Genomic DNA, 16,693 nt, shown 5'->3' on the forward strand with positions numbered 1-16,693 from the left:
ATTCTTTCCTCTTACTTCTGCCTGTGGGTGACAACACTGAGTGACAAGCCAAATGGTTTCCCGTACACCAGGAAACCATTTACTATGCTGAGTGGTAACCATACGACCAAATTTGGGCACCTGGTGGTTTAGTGGGTAATTACAGCACTCCAATCAGATTCAGCCAGTGAAGGTTTATATCCAAGGGGTGGTTTGGGTATATTGCTCACGTAATGCTACTCAGGGATAAGTGAGGCTGGTCACTCTCATCTTAAATGTCAGGATCAACTTGCCTAGGCCCGGGCTCCTACGCTCCTCATGGGGCAATGTAGGATTGGATGATGGATGGATGGATGGATATATATATATATATAATGTATACATATACATACTGTACTGTACATATATATATATATATATATATATATATATATATACACACACACACACACGAGTATGTATGTATCCCTTGAGCATCCTAATTTTGCTTATTGAACCCCCCCTAAATGACCCACTACTTAGTGCATCAATTCCTATTGGCTGCTACCCACCTGACTGGCAGACAGAGAAGGTGGAAGGGTTGCATGTGGTTGAAGGGTTGTCCGTAAGTCCTACATCTCAACAAAGTTCATAACCACCTAAAACAGAACATTCTGCCATGAAAAACCATCATCATCATCATCATCATCATCGAATCCTATGTCGCCCCACAGAGGAGCGTAGGAACCCGGGGCTAGGCAAGTTGGTCCTGACATTTAAGATGAGAGTGACCAGCCTCATTCATCCTCACATAAAAAGAAAGATATTTACATGATCGAGAGAATACAGAGAACAGCAACCAAGATGGTCCCTAGCCTGGCAGATATGTCATACAGGGAATGGCTGGAAAAACTAGACCTGCCTTCCAGAGACGGGTGACATGGCTGCAGTGTTCAGGGCCAGGAAGGGTGTAGAAAAAATTTACAGAGAAGATCTGCTTGTATGGGATGGGAGAGTAATAAGAGAACACGGAGTGAAACTAAAAAACCCAAGATGCTTGGGGGATATCAAGAAATACAGTTTTCCATACAGATGAACAGACCTGTGGAATAGCCTGGACAAAGAGATCGTCCGGTCTAACAACTCATAAGTTCAGAGCAAAATTCAACTTATCGAGAAACAGAGAAGGGACTCCAGAAGCGTAGCTCATTTTCTGTATATCACAACTAAGTAAATACACACACACACACACAAACTGGAAACAGTCAAACCCATATTACCTCCATTAAGGCATGGGAGTCCAAGGCTTTGCTACCACAGACCAGATCATCAACAGGAAGGAGACCAATCTACATCCCTAACATGAGTGAATTATCTCCAACCATTCTGGAGCTGTATAAAGTACAACCATAAATAACATTCTGTTTAAAGCATTACAATCATCATCAATCCACGAACACAAAACTTTTCACATCTCTGAATTTATGATATAGCTGTCTATACATAATATGACTCACTGTTGTCAGAATATGATAATGTAATGCAATCAATGAGGTTCACTTTTATTGATGCATTTCTTAAACAGTTTCAGGTACATATATAAGCTCAGTTTTACTGGATAGCCACCTCAGTTCATATTTAGAATGAAACTGTGTATCAAAGCCCACCATAAATTACTAAACAAAGATGGTATAAACATTTAACGTATAAAAAATAACCTATAATGAACATCATACTCTTAATAAAAACAGCTGCACTGTACATAACTGACATACTGCACAGTATTTATTGTAAAATATATAAATGCTATCTTGTACTTTAATAATGGCAAGAACTGTACCGTACCTTACTTTGAAACTTTGAAAGCAAAATGCTTGAATGCCACTCATTAAATGCTTTGAACTTGCTTACTTGAGTACTGTGTCTATAATAGTGAGTATAAGTATACCTTACATAAAATATTATTTTTCTACAATAATGTTGATTATAAAGATTAGTAAGAGTAAATGAACACTTCAATGGCATGAATACTTTATATGATATAATGGCACTTTTAGATACTACATAATTAAAACTAATTATTGAAACCAGCCTCATCACTTTACACATAAACCTCACTTTAGTATTTTAAAACATTCATAAACACACAATGATCTGTCATAGCTTCTATTTTCATTCACCACTAGGAAGGTAATGCTGGGTGCCTAAAGAGATTATAGTATATTCTGGTGAGACAGGAGAGCAATGTGTATCATATATGTCTTCACAATACAGCAGACCCTCATTGTATGACGAACTAGTATGCGATAAACTGCTTATATGATGACTAAAAATTTAGGACCTTTTTTCAGTATACAATCGCATTTTTGCTTATACAATCATTATGATCCATTATGAAGCCTCACTGGTCAATGTACAATCGCTATTTTCACTACACAATCCCTGAAATGCAGGCATACAGTCATTTGTTTGTTCCAATATGGTTCTGAACTCAGTCACTCTTGGGTGCATTTGTGTCAGTAACAGAACAATAGTGTGGTGTCTGGGTTCAAGCAGCAAGTATAGTATGATGACATGAAATAATAACCTATTTCAGTGGGTTGGAAACTAATTTTTACACATATTTGGTGGTACGCAGCAAGTTAGGAGCACTAAAGTAAAATAACGCCCAGTTTAATTTGCGTTACATGAAAACTTGTTCTTAAACTTTGTTGGGTAGGTGACCCTTGATTGAAAACATATCGCCACTGAACCCATGTTATACTGAATTTGATACATAATACATCATTATGTGATGGATTTTATCAAATGCACCCTCATCATTGGATGAGGGCATGCTGTATATAGCTAACTGTATTCTAAGAAGCACTGTGGCTACATAAAGCTATGACAATAATGATTACAATGTACTTTGGAGTACAGAAATGGAATATATCCATGACAGGAGGGGCAATGAAACTGGACATATTTAAAAAAAGGGCTGAGATGAGACTAGGTAACACACACACTCACATACTATAGTGCTTCATTATACAGTGCTTACTAATGCTTCTAAAGGTTACTGTTGTTCTTCCTTTATTAAACTGATGCCTTAATTACTGATAGTTTTCCCTTACTAAAATGAGGCTTAGTGTAGTACATACCTTCTCTTAATGAACAACACAAAGAAAATTCAAGCATTTTTAACAAAGAAGTACATAAAACATCTTACTACATGTATTACAATCAAAGCTGTAACAAATGAATGAGGTAGAACATATAGCTCATAGCTAACGTAACATAACAATGGCACAAAACTAGAGACCTTTAGTAATTTACTTTGAATTCTCAACATGAACATGAAACATACTGGGTACTTGTTTTTTAGAAATTTATAATAAAAATCAAGATTGCAGCTCGGAGCTTAGGCACATTCTGTTCTGGGTTGGGCAATTTTAATTTTTTCCCCCAACACTCAAGTACAAGTACAAAATGTGAAGACATCATCATCATCATCATCACCATCACCCAGACCACCTTTCCCATCCCAAAGTGGAGTGAGAAGTGTGAATACCATCCACACAAAGGCACATGAAAGGACACTTCATAAATATGATCCTATCATAACTGGTGCAGGTATATGGTATTTCACCACCACTGCTGCAACAATCAATAAGTATAGCTTTTAACAACTTCTATAAAGAGGATACATAATGACTAATGAACATATACGAAGACCAACTCATCACCCAAGTTCATGTTTATGAATGCAGATGACATTTTGAAAAGACAGCCATCATGAATAAATATCTTAATCAAAATACCACCTTACGTATCTTAAAAGTGCAGCTAATTTTTGGCATGGTAAATGCATTTAAGTGCATTCATTATAGAGATTATTTGTCTGGATAAGTTGCATTCTTCATGGAAGAACAACAAATCTTACCTTCAAAGATAAACTTGCGCGTATCAAACAGAAACGACGGTGATTACGATGAAAAACAGTCACTGATGAGGCACTGCCTTTCTTACTTTGTATTCACCTCTGCCACAACCTTCACCCTGTAAATAAAATGCATTTAATTATACATTTACTGAAATTATACAAATCTGGCAACCATCATCCACTCACGATGTAGTACTGCCTACTTCTTCCTTCACCTTTATCATTCTTTTTCCGTGCCTGCTCTCCTCTCTTCCTATTTCTCCCATCTTTCCTGTCACTTTTTATTACTCTTCTTTCCATTCAGGAGGCTTAATATTGACAAGTCTAATGGTTTCTTGAAGGCCAGGAAACCATTTACAACGTTGGGTGGTAACCAACCAATATGTGTTCCCTATGTGTCAACAAGTGGGTTGGTGGAGGGTTAGTGCCAAACCACATTAAACGGTCATCCCATACAGAATTATGGCATCTGGGTATAGTTAGATAGATACAAAGTTGGTGACATCAAGCAGATGAAAACTATGACATCTTATTTCAGAATCCTCCAGAATGCCTCCAAACAGGCTACAATCTATCAATAACTGCAGGACTAAAGCCGTCTTTCTAAACTAGTCCTATAAAGCAGTGTGCACCTTTCTGCTTCTTTTTCTCTAAAGCCAGATACCTTAAACCTGGAGGGGGTGATCAAGAACAAATTCCCTCAATGTCATGCTGTTCTCTGCCATCAGGCTGCCCACCCTGCAACTCATGCCACCCTCATGCATATACTGGTACCTATCCACCTTGTCTTTCCAGCTCATCCTTGGTTTTTCCATCCTCCTCTCCCCATCCACCTCTCTCACATACAATCTCTTGGTCCATCTCTCATTCCCCATTCTCTCTTTATTTTGTCAAACACCAAGAGTATTTTTAAAACTTTCCAGCACATTCATATCAACACCACAACACTCCTCAACTTTCACATTTGTGTCAGTTTCTCCACTGAGCACCACATCCTCCCCAAAGATATACACCAGTAATTTATTTCCACTCTTCTAACTCATGTCCTTCCAGCATAGCCCAACTTCACATCCATACATGAAGATAAGGGATCACATTACTATCACACAATGACTTCTCTGCTTCCATGCTCATCTCCCTCTTCCTTATCATCCCTCTTAATGTACCCACCTTTCTTTCTTTGCTGTGCTCTCTCTCACACTTCATCCTGAAAACTCCTTTCCTGGCTCATCACATTAAATACAGCATACCTCTCTCCCACTATTCGACAGGGATGCGTTCCATAAAAAGTGGTTGAACAATGAACTGGTCAAATAATGAACCCATTTTTCCCATGTGATTGTTAAGAAATACGGAGGTTAGGCTCCTGACCATTTTCGTCATTCAAAAAATATTCAATAAAGATGGAAAAAATACCGATAAATATGATCGACACTGGGATTTGGACTGTTTTCTTACAGACCTACGTTCTCACGGAAAATTATTATAGTACTACGTACATCTCAGATGACTGATATTTGATTTCTGGTCAAAAAAATATTGGAGAACAAACAAAACATACCTACTTAGCAATACTACAGAAAGCCCCCTGAAAGCCTCTTAAAAATGTGTTTATAGCTGATCCCGCCGACTGGACATGACGTCACCACTCCAAACTCAAATCTATACAATTTAAAACTATAAATAACAGTGGAAGCCTAACTGGAAGCGCTCAAACCTAACTGGGGAGCTTTGCCCCCAAGACCCCACAATGATAACTAAGATGAGTATTATGTACAAATGGTGCAAAATCAGTATCGTGCGTTAAGAGCATTCATTAATCAATGGCGCAATCATCACCTGACCATGTGATGGCAAAACACTCACTCACATTGGTGAGCACGTGACTACGATTGACAGGGGTGGGAGTAGGGGTCTTGGGTGGAGCCACAGTGGTGCTCTACTGTAGTATTCCATGTGATCAAACAGAAATGCAGACGGATGAAGCGGCAACTAATCAGCAGGGCAGAGCATGGGAAACTGAGGCAGATCAGCCAATTCGTCTGGCAGTGCATGGTTTGAATTGTCAAACTGGCAGGGGTAACCATGTTGAACAATGAAAAAAGGGTATAGATTTAAAAATGTCAAAACAACGAATTGTTGAATAATGATCTGTCGAAAAACAAGGGCTTGGTGTATTTGAAAGGACTCGCATTGTCTATTCAGCCTCAGCATGCACTCCATGACTTAACCCCTCTCAAAATATTTCTTGATTCTTTGCTGCATTAACATTCAACATTCACCTTTTCATCTTGCTACACTCACCTTTCTAAGGTGTATTGCTGTATTTCCCAACAGAGCACTATTTGTAGCAGCCACACCAGACATCATTACATGACATCACAAAATCAGTGTGAGGACACCCAATGCATGAAATATGGGTATTACACACAGTTCATATATTAAACTGTGAGAAACAGTAAAACAGCAATATTAAAGTGTCATGAAATGGTGACTGGCAAAAAATGATATGCAAGAAGTGCAATGTTAAAGAAAAATTTCCTCAATCTAACTGCTCCTGTACTGGGCATGCAGGTAAGTCTAGCATCATTTCCTAAGGTGCTGTAATGACTTAGAATGAAATTCAAAATTATGTACAATAAATATTCTCTCTCTCTCTCTCTCTCTCTCTCTCTCTCTCTCTCTCTCTCTCTCTCTCTCTCTCTCTCAAATAAACAGTTTTTACTTTCATTTACAGTTACTGTATCTTTACATACTTCCCCCCCTTCCTCAAAAGTGGCTACTGAATATAAGGCGTGACTCACGGGCTGATATCAGATGGTGGTGTGGAGTAAGGTGGATACGGGATTGAGTGTGCATCCAGGAGTTGCTGCAGATCCCTAATGTAGCGATCCTGGTTTGCAGCGTAGGCCCGATATCGCTCCACTTCGTGCTCCACTACCTGTCGAGTCCGTCGCTCCTCTGCCAACCGCTTGTCACTGGCACGCCGTACTTGCATTACCATTGCTACATAACATATAAAATGTTTTCGAGTTAAACAGAGTAATATGTAATGGAATTATCATCATCAAGCTATCTCCCACTATTATCTGAAGTAGGAGGGATTTAGAAGACACAAGAAGCCCAAAAGTAGGAAAACTATCTATCTATCTATTGCCAGATGCCTGAATCCCGTAAGGGGTGGCCACAAACAAATCTCCATGCCACCACCTCGGTATGTTTCTCATAACACTTTCTAACACATCCACACCACAACGCTCCTTCACTTCCTCATTTGTCAGTCTGTCTCTCCATGTAACTCCACATACTCCTCTCAAACACCGGTACCGTAACTCATTTCCACTGCTCTCACTCTCGTCTTGTGTCCCTCCATCAAGGTCCAAGCTTTACCTCCAAATGTTAGAGTTAGTATCATAATACTGTACTGTACTATCATGCAGTGACTTTTTTACTTCCATGCTCACTTCCCTGTTTCTTATCACTAATTTCAAAGAACCAGCAACCTTTCTTCCTTGTTGTGCCCTTTCAAGCACTTCATCATCCAAACTTCAATCCTTACTCATCACACTATTTAAGTACAGTGGAAGACCGATATAACGGAACTCAAAATAATGGAGGCCCGAAAAAGCAGAGGCATTTTTTCCTGGTATTTATTTGCCCTCTTTAAGGGAAAATTTCAGTTAACACTAGTAAAATTCCGCTAAGGAAATTCCGTTTCCAAAACCACCAACTTACAGAAAAAGTCTAGTGAAGCAAGTGCACCTGAGAGCCAATACTGGAAACGCTCATCTCACCAGCAAGCATAATCATTCCTGTACGGTGTTGCAACACGTTCCCGCCACGTCGCCTGGGTTGCGTTGCTTGTGCAACCTAGGCTCCACGTGCTCTTGGATCTATTAACATCTACTCCGTGCGTGTGTGCATCGTCCTGAACTCAGCATGACAGCTGCCTTCAAAGATCTGGCAGAATGTACCTCCAGCTACCGGAAAAGTCTCCCTTGTGTTGAGCCTTGGTTACAGAACTCGATTTAGCGGAAAATTCTAGATAATGGAGGTTGGCTGATTTAATTCATTAAATCAGACTTCTACTGTACTTAAATGCATTCACATTTTCCATTTCCTCATCATCCAACCTCACTGTACACTCAGTGACTTCATTTCACTCAAAGACCATACCCAGGACCGGATTACCAGGTACAGGCAAAATGGGCAACTGCCTACAAAGCCACGGCCCATCACAGGCATTCCAGACTTCCAGAGCAGATTACATATACATTTTGGGCATCCAAGTAATGGCCATAACCCATCATGCCATCAAAAATGGCCATTATAGGTCATGCAAAAATTTCATTAGAAAAATGAGATTATATGTTGCAGGCTAACCGTCTGCATGCCTACCAGGCCACAGCAGGGTTAATCTGGCCCTGACCATAACTATACTCTTCCCTACATTCACCTTTAGATTCTGTTTCTTACACACTTTCCCAAACTTATTCATCAAGCCGTGCATTTCCTCTTCAGCTTCACTTAACAATACAGCATCATCTGCAAACAACAGTACAGGAAATTTCCAAATGCTGCCCTCTCTCATTTGGGTCACTCTGACATCCACTGCCATACCTTATATCTCTTTTATAACCCTATCCATAGATAGACTGAACAACCATGGAGACATGACCTATCACTGTTTCAGTCCAACATTCACAGAGAAAAATTGACTCAGTCCACTATCCACATGCACCGTAGCTTTAGCACCCTCATACATACTCTTCACAGCATTTAACAACTTCCCATTTACTCCATTTATTATTATTATTTTCCACATTCCTTGTCTATCCACTCTGTCATATGCTTTCTCCAAATCCATGTAGGCCACATACAACTTCTTTCCCTTCTCTAGAAACTTTTCCACTAAAGATCTAAGGATGAATATCTGATCTATACAACCTTTTCCATTCCTAAAGCCTCACTGTTCTTTAACTAATTCCTCTGTTATTTCCCAAACTCTGTCAATAAATATCCTACCATATACTTTTCCTATTACATTAAGAAGACAAATGCCCCTATGATTACCACAAACTTCTTTTTCTCCTCCACTGTACAGTAAAATAATCATACCAGACTTCCAATCCTCTGGGACTCTTCCTTCCTCCCTGGCCAATCTGCAAATCTTCCAGATCCATTCTATTAATATCTCTCCCCCATGCTTCATCATTTCACCACACACTCCATCAATTCGTGGGACTTTCTCCATTTTTTCAAAGGAAAACTATGAGTGCCAAATAAAACGGCCATACATCCATTCACCCATTGCTCAAGCTTTCAAAATTCTCAGCTCCACCTCACAGGCCAAATGATCCACATAGATGTGCTTCATAATGCTTGCAGGTCAGATAACATTCTGCTGACTGCCAGAATATGGGCACCAAACCTTGTCTTGTGTATTATGACATATACATACCCAATTCTATCCTTCATCCATCCTCCTGCTTCCTCAAGTTCTACACCTTGATTATTCAAACATTTACTTATTATTTCCATCCACCTTCTTCTTGGTCTTCCACATCTCCTTCTACACTCAACTCATTCATATATCATCTTTTCTTCACCTGATTCACATCTAACGTTCTATGTGACCAACCCACCTGGCACAAACTCTTCTACCACAATCAATATAATTTTGTAAGCACCTTTCATAGATTTCTGAGAAAGAAACCAATGTTTCATTATTATCAACATCTACAGGAATGTTACATACAGTAGGAACTACGGATGAATCTGGCTGTCCGCCCTGTATGAGCATGTGGAGACGATTAGTGCTGCTCAGACACAGTAAAGGTTCTTTACTGTTACTGGCAGGTTTAATACTTTGAAAACATTCAATTTCCAAGTGGTACTGAATACATGCGAGTTTCAGAAACATCTGAGGAAAAGTCAAACATTCAAATTGTGTCCAATCTTGCCAGTATCCATGCTGAAAGGGACATGCTCATAAACTGATGTTGAAAACATCTTTCCCTTCCAGAATCTTGCAGTCCCTATTAACAGCCTTAGAAACAATCTGCTACTTACCTGAACTTACATCAAACCAATTAGAGACATAACCGTCATCATTATTATCAACATCATCATCATCATCCCGACCTCTTTTCTCATCTCTGGATGGGGGGAGGTAGAGCCACAAAGCAAGAAATAACCTGACAGGGGGAAAACTATAAAAAATCTGTCCAAATAAATGAGCTACACTACTAACAAAAACCACCATACATCCATCAGACTCAAGGCTACTCACCATTCTGTATACGAACAACACGCCACAGCCGGAAGACAATAATCAGCCCAACACCTGAGTGGGCATCATGGGTGTGAAGGTAGACAGCATCCAGGCACACTGACACCACCACAACGATAGCATCAAACACATCACCCTACACACACACACAAAAAAAAAAAATCATAATCTGTAATCATCATAATTCAATTTACCTCTCTCATAAAAGTAGTAGATAGGTTCTGGTACAGTACAGGCAAGTCCCGGTTAACAAGCAACCGCTTAATGAGAATTCGCAAACACAAGGTCTTGAAATTTGCACCACCGCCTGTTTAACAAGCAAGTAAAATCCCCCAAAATCCCAACTTACAAGAATCGATATGAGGGTCGTGCCACAGCTGCCCGCCACATTTACCTAGTGCACTAGGTAAACACAGCGGACAGCTGTGGCGCCACTAGCTAAGGAACGAGTCACACACTAGCTCTGCGAGCCTCTTTCCGCCTTATCTTCGTAAACATTCTTCCAGCCAAGCTTGCCCAGTCAAGGTTGGTCTTGCAGCGTGCTTTTTTTTCTGTGCCCAGGATTACTGTATCACCATGTCTTCTAAGCATTCCATTGTGACCCCTAATGCTCCCTAGCCCTGTTTTTCCCGTAAGTTCTCCACTTCATTTAACAAAAATTCGGCTAATGAGCAAAATCCTTGCTCCCAATTAGCTCGTAAGTTCGGGACCCGCCTGTACTAGAAAAAAGAAAACACACAGTTAGAGAAATAACATTACAGTGCACACTAATACTGTATTTGCCATACATTCATTCAGTTATTTATTCAGGTCTTCAAAATTTTCATCTCCAACTCCCAGACAAACCTATCCATCCTGACATGCTTCACCTACTTAAGTTGTTCTCACAGCAACAGAATCTATGGGATACAGACATTCAATACGGTACATTACAGCATGAGGTTCTCTCATGCAGGACATCAGGTACATGAAAACAACACAAGCTTTCTTCTTTTTGTTTTCACGGGCCCTCTCCACCCTTCACCACACTTCAGGCTCATCCCATCCATTTCTTTGTACCCCAAACTCATTCCTTTACCTCAAAACTTTAATTCATTGAGGATGCTTTACAATTAACCTTCACTACATTAAAATCACTATTCTTACAATACTGTTTTTCACTGGGTATATTTTTCTTGCCCAGCACCACAACCCACCATACTTCCAGTCCATCCCACCCATTCCTTGGCTTACCATGCCTATTTCTTTAAAATCTCAGTGAAAGTTTCAGGACATGACACATGGCATACAATCAACAAGTGCGCTTGTTCTGTTTAGGAGAGATTTTTCAAACAACTGCACACCACTTAGACATGACTTTTCATTAACTGTTTAACTACTAAAGATCTGTCATGAGTTTAATTCAGTGCACAAATGCAATAAGGTAGAAACCACTCACAGCATAAAGCATATTCTTGTACTCTCCTGATTATCTGACGATGCATTATCCGACATACAGTACATCACTATCCGAAAAAGCAAAAAATCTGGCAGAATCAAAGAAATACCCATTTTTTATTGCATTAGTTATCAGCATGCATGGGAAACAAACTTCTCAACCCACGCACTGCCCCCCACAAACCCCATGCTACCGACAATACGGTTGCAATGCACTTGCTCCAAAACTAAAGGCCACTGCCTGCTCCACCTCAGCCGTCTGGTGTCAGCGCACATTCCGCTCATCATCATGTTTGTGGCCTTTGTCGCTGTACCTGAGTTTTTACAGGGGCTTAATAATGATGGATAAAATGGGAGATTACTATAATACCGTACTGTACTTAACCAATCAGATTCTAGCAAGAAGAGAAAATATATCATCCACATACATTCTTGTAATATTAATACTTAATAGCTATCAGTGGTAGGTGGGGGCACTCACCATCCACTCACTCAGTGTAATGCTGCTCTCGGGTGACTGCCCTTTCCTCTTCCTCACTTCTTTCCTTCATTGTTTCCTCTTCTGTTTGCGGTGACTCTACACTGGGTGACAAGCCAGATGGTTTCCTGTACACCAGGAACCCATTTATTATGCTGGGTGGTAACCATATAACCAAATTATGGTGCCTGTGGTTTAGTGGGAAATTAAGGTGCTCCAGTCAGACTGAGCCCGGACAGGTTTATATCCAAGGGATGGTTGGAGTTTGTTGCTCATGTAATGCCACTCAGGGATGAGTGAGGCTGGTCAATCTCATCTTAAATGTCAGGACCAACTTGTCTAGCCCCTGGCTCCTATGCTCCTCAAGGAGCAACACTGGATTGGATGGTGAATGAAAATGAATGGTTAACAAGTAAAGGCAGTTTCTAGTTGCAGGGGAAGTCATCATATAAATTACAAATATATAAGTACTGTATCTAAGAGGAAGCACTACAGTACCATTAAAATGCTAATACAATCACTCCAGACATATCAGATTTAAATATTCTTAAATACTATAATAACAAACTCACATTACCTTGTGTGTAAAGAAGTCAAAGTGGTAGGCGTAGATCTTGAGAGCAATCTCAACAAGGAAGAGGGTGAGCAGACTTAATGAGAGTGTGTGAAGAACAAATGGTGCAGAGGAGGGCTGGCCACCTAGCTCCAGGTCCAAAAGAAGTTCTGTGATGACCAGCAGTGTATCAACCACAACCAGCACCACCACCACCACCTGGCACATAATGTATTGCTTTATAAAGCATATACAATACCTCCTACCTAGCTAATTATTAAAGTAAAACCTGTAACTGCAACATACATGCCAAAATGTCTGCAAGAGACTGTGACATACATTTCAGAATAGGAGCAAAATCTAATACTTGTACCATAAGCTTCCTCTTTTGAAAGCAACCTTAGAAGGAGATATCAGGCCACTTACATCATCACCATAAAATAAATATATGGTGACAGAAGGACTCATTCCAGACTGAGAGCCAAGGAAATGCTGTAAGACAGGGTAGGATGTGAAAATTCCCTGAACCACTGCTTACTGATGATACTGTACTGCTGGGTTAAGTGAAGTAAATGGGAGCTGCTTGGCTTGATGAATGACTTTGAAAATATGTGTAGGAAATTAATTCTGAAAGTAAATCCATCAACAAGGAAAAGTCATGGAGCACACAGTGAGGCTGAAAGATCAAGAAACAGAGAACATGAGTTCCATTAAGTCCTCACTGTGTTATGAGCACCAGTATATAGCTTATAGTTTTCTGTATTAACTGAACAACCATGACAATGAAGGATCTACTGAACCATGGAATCGCAGTACTAACAGGTACAAAAGTGAAAGATGCAATGTTTTCTTTCTGTACGGTACTCTGTAATGACATAATTACAGAAGACAGGAAGTGCCAAATGCTTTATTCTCTTTCTAACATTTTAAACCCTGCACAGCAATGAATTTTGATAACATTCACAGCATGACAGGAAAAACACGTACCTGGCATCGTGTGGAGCGTAGGAACTGCTGCAGCTGTTGTCTGACAGAAGTACGTGACCTCAGTGCCAAACCATCCGAAGAGGAGGATTCTAGACTTAGGGTGTCTTGGTCCCTCCCAAACTCCACTCTGTGGCAACCCTCACCTTCCATCACCTCACCCTTACTGCCCTCCATTAAACTGGCTGCAAAGAACACACAGAACAGTAGGTAGGGAAGGATGGTTAAAGGGAAATCTCAAGCACTAATACTTGTAGGTACTTATCTAATGAATAATGGTATCAGTAGCACTGATTTTTAAGCATTTTTAATTGTTATTGTTTTTGCTCAGCCCAGTCATACCTGATCCAGTAGATCCATCAACTACACATAGGCTAAATAATTGCCCCTACTGGCCCATTCCCTTGGTTCCTTGCACCATTTATGTTGTGACAGGCCTTAATATCTATATAGCTTTGAAAAGTAAGTTCTATATTGTATTCTACTTAAATGATAAGGATTAACAATTTTCAAAGCAACAGGCACTCAGACTTTATTCTTATCACCACCAACCAACGAGCTAGTGGCTAATGTACAATACTGTACTCAGAAAGATGACAGAATGCATACAAGTGTACCTGGGTAGTAATGCTAAAGATGAGCAATGTGACACATGGATGTCAGTAAATTAGACAGGAACAGTGTGGTTAAAAAAACAAAAAACAAAAAAAAAAGTGTACAACAAACAGGAGTGTGTAGGATGCATGCAAGATGAAGGTAGGGAGTTGAGGGACATTTGTATACCCAGGTAGCAGAGCTGCTGCAATATATTGGTGCCGCCTCTTGAAGGCAACCCTCTCCAGCAAGCAACATAATGTAGTAGTATGATACCTAACTCTAAGGTAAGCATTCCACTGCAGCAGGTTCGCTTAGGTTAGGTTAGGCTAGGTCCAGAAAAATATACTGCACAACCTGGGGGATGTATTGGAAACTTGTAAAAATTTACCGAATCTTTACCCTTTAATTGTAGTAGCACTCTCCCTCAACTGGTTTTCATCAGTGATATCAACTATGCATCTGGACTTCTCAAAAAAGAGTTGTTTTGCTTTTTGTTCCTCATGGACTCCAAGCGTAAGGGGGCGGATCTATGGGAAGTATGGAAAATATTCAGGCTCCATGATCTGTCATAAGTTTCAAATAAAAGATTGTAGCCCTTGAATTTAACGTGCTGTTAGCTCCACACACACGTGCGACCAATAACAATAAATAAAGCTATCCCAGCAAAGTCTGCATTGTTACCTGCGTTGTATGTTTTTACGCAGCCCTACGCTCTCAGCTGTTGGGGATTTGATGGGATTAACTATTTAAATATTTTTGCTTAGAATTCCAAAACCATATCGCTACGATTTTTTCCACAATATAAATATTTATTAATGAATTAAATTGGACAAAACTTATATAAGACCAAGCAGATAATTTGGTGTAAGGACGTAAACAAACAGACGACAGAGATGGCGGCGGTCTCGGCCAAGCCCATTCTGTTTTTGGAGGAGAACCAGTGTAATACACTTATCAGTTTACATTACTGTTGCATGCAGGTGTTGCTCTCGGAACTCAAAGTTAACTCTGGGTTTTTTAAGTTCCAGTTACCTGTAAGGACCCTTTATTAGACCTGAATGGATAGCTCATAGATAGTCGAGATAAATTTTACTTTCATATAACAGTATAATCGCAGGTTCCCAGCATATTATTCTAATGGTTATCATGGGAAAGTCAGTTCTGGCTACTATGTAACGACGAAAAGAAAATGTTTTTTGGTTTTGCAAAAGCCAGTTTTTAACTCAGCAGCGATAATATTTTTTTTTCTTTTCATAGGTGGAATGTAATATATAAAACTCACTGTGCAGCATGTTTGACTTGCGTGGAACAGACAATTCCAGTGACTTGTATACGGTAATAAAGAGTTTGTGAATGTATGAAACTTTTCAGTGGGCACTGTTGTTAGTTCTCTTACATCATCCCCAGCCGTTCCTACCCACCCAGTTGATTACCGTAGTGTTAGTATTAGGATGTTGATTATGGTGATGATGGTATGATGATACACTGAACAGTTTTCCTTATGTAATAAATGTAATGTTTCAGATTCCAACTTTGAGTGGATTGGAGAGAGTGAGGATGGCTCACTTCTGTGCCGGTGGGAGGAGGAAGTCTTGGTGCGTGGCCCCCTTGAGAGCAATGGAGGTGATACTGGGTCTGAGGGTGCCACCAGCTCACTAGCTTTTGCTACACAGGTTGCCATAGCTTCTTCAGACTTGCACAGTGCCCAGGTTTGTACAGGCATGATGTTGGTTAATGAATTTTCCACCTGTTGTTGAGAAATAATACCACCCTATAAGCTTTTTTCCTCATTGAGCTTATGACTACCTCCTAACTCAATAGGGTTGAGGGAACCATTTCAACTGAGTCACCAGTTGAAGAGAGAGGTAAAACAATAGTGACACTACTCAGTCATGCAAGGCAATGACACATCACAAGTTTTCATGAGACTGCTTCATTAAGAAAATTTGAAAAAAAGGGGTTGTACTGTACAGAATTGAAAATGCACACACACACACACACACACACACAGTGAAGCATTGATGTATGTACTGTATTGGAGTGGTGCTATAAGAGCATAGTTTTGACACTAAGCAAAGGGCTAGTACCTTACTGAGTAAGCTATTCACTGTGGTTATCTGCCTCTCTTCACTCTCACTGCTGATGATACTTTTGTCTCTGGATTAAGCTGATGATACTTCTGTCTCTGGATTAAGTGTAAATTTAGAGTCATTTTTATTTTCATTCAAGTGGAATTTGACTCTCTCTCTCTCTCTCTCTCTCTATTCAACTGATGGCTGGTAGAAATTGATCTTAGACTGCCATACAACCGGTGTGTGATGGTAGGTCAACTGTAGATGCTCTTCCTTAGTTATTGGAGTGATTAAATGTAAAAGTAATTGGTAGAGTACACCGGAACCTCCTCTTAATCAAATTTTGCCAACTCATATCATAATCTTACATAATTTCGTAAATGCCTCCTCTTTTTTC

General features: G+C 39.9%; 2 protein-coding genes across 2 annotated transcripts in view; one reads left to right on the forward strand and one right to left on the reverse strand.

Annotated features, from left to right (window-relative positions):
* Positions 1–3,965: 3,965 nt before the first annotated feature.
* LOC145411434 (voltage-gated hydrogen channel 1-like) lies at positions 3,966–13,804 on the reverse strand. The gene is made up of 5 exons (XM_080281474.1): positions 13,631–13,804; positions 12,668–12,862; positions 10,176–10,311; positions 6,688–6,889; positions 3,966–3,999 (listed from the first exon to the last, which is right to left on the reverse strand). Exons 1-5 carry the CDS (start codon positions 13,802–13,804, stop codon positions 3,966–3,968), a joined length of 741 nt encoding a protein of 246 aa, XP_080137600.1.
* Positions 13,805–15,112: 1,308 nt separating this feature from the next.
* pigeon (gamma-secretase activating protein pigeon) overlaps positions 15,113–16,693 on the forward strand; it is a 32,692-nt gene continuing 31,111 nt past the window's right edge. Inside the window, exons 1-2 of the mRNA XM_080281431.1 lie at positions 15,113–15,166; positions 15,749–15,933. Coding sequence (XP_080137557.1) covers positions 15,118–15,166; positions 15,749–15,933 — 234 coding nt within the window. The 5' untranslated portion in view covers positions 15,113–15,117. The remainder of the gene's footprint in view (positions 15,167–15,748; positions 15,934–16,693) is intronic.

The sequence above is a fragment of the Coenobita brevimanus genome, chromosome 89 (assembly GCF_032717465.1).
Source record: "Coenobita brevimanus isolate Jiangsu-jjx chromosome 89, ASM3271746v2, whole genome shotgun sequence".
NCBI lineage: Eukaryota > Metazoa > Arthropoda > Malacostraca > Decapoda > Coenobitidae > Coenobita > Coenobita brevimanus.

Coding starts and splice junctions, on each gene's coding strand:
- LOC145411434 (XM_080281474.1), bottom strand. CDS start 13,804: ATGGAGGGCAGTAAGGGTGAGGTGATGGAAGGTGAGGGTTGCCACAGA. Junction 12,863..13,630: donor TACGCTCCACACGATGCCAG/GTACGTGTTTTT, acceptor ATTATGTGCCAG/GTGGTGGTGGTGGTGCTGGT. Junction 4,000..6,687: donor CCACCATCTGATATCAGCCC/GTGAGTCACGCC, acceptor TTTTATTTACAG/GGTGAAGGTTGTGGCAGAGG.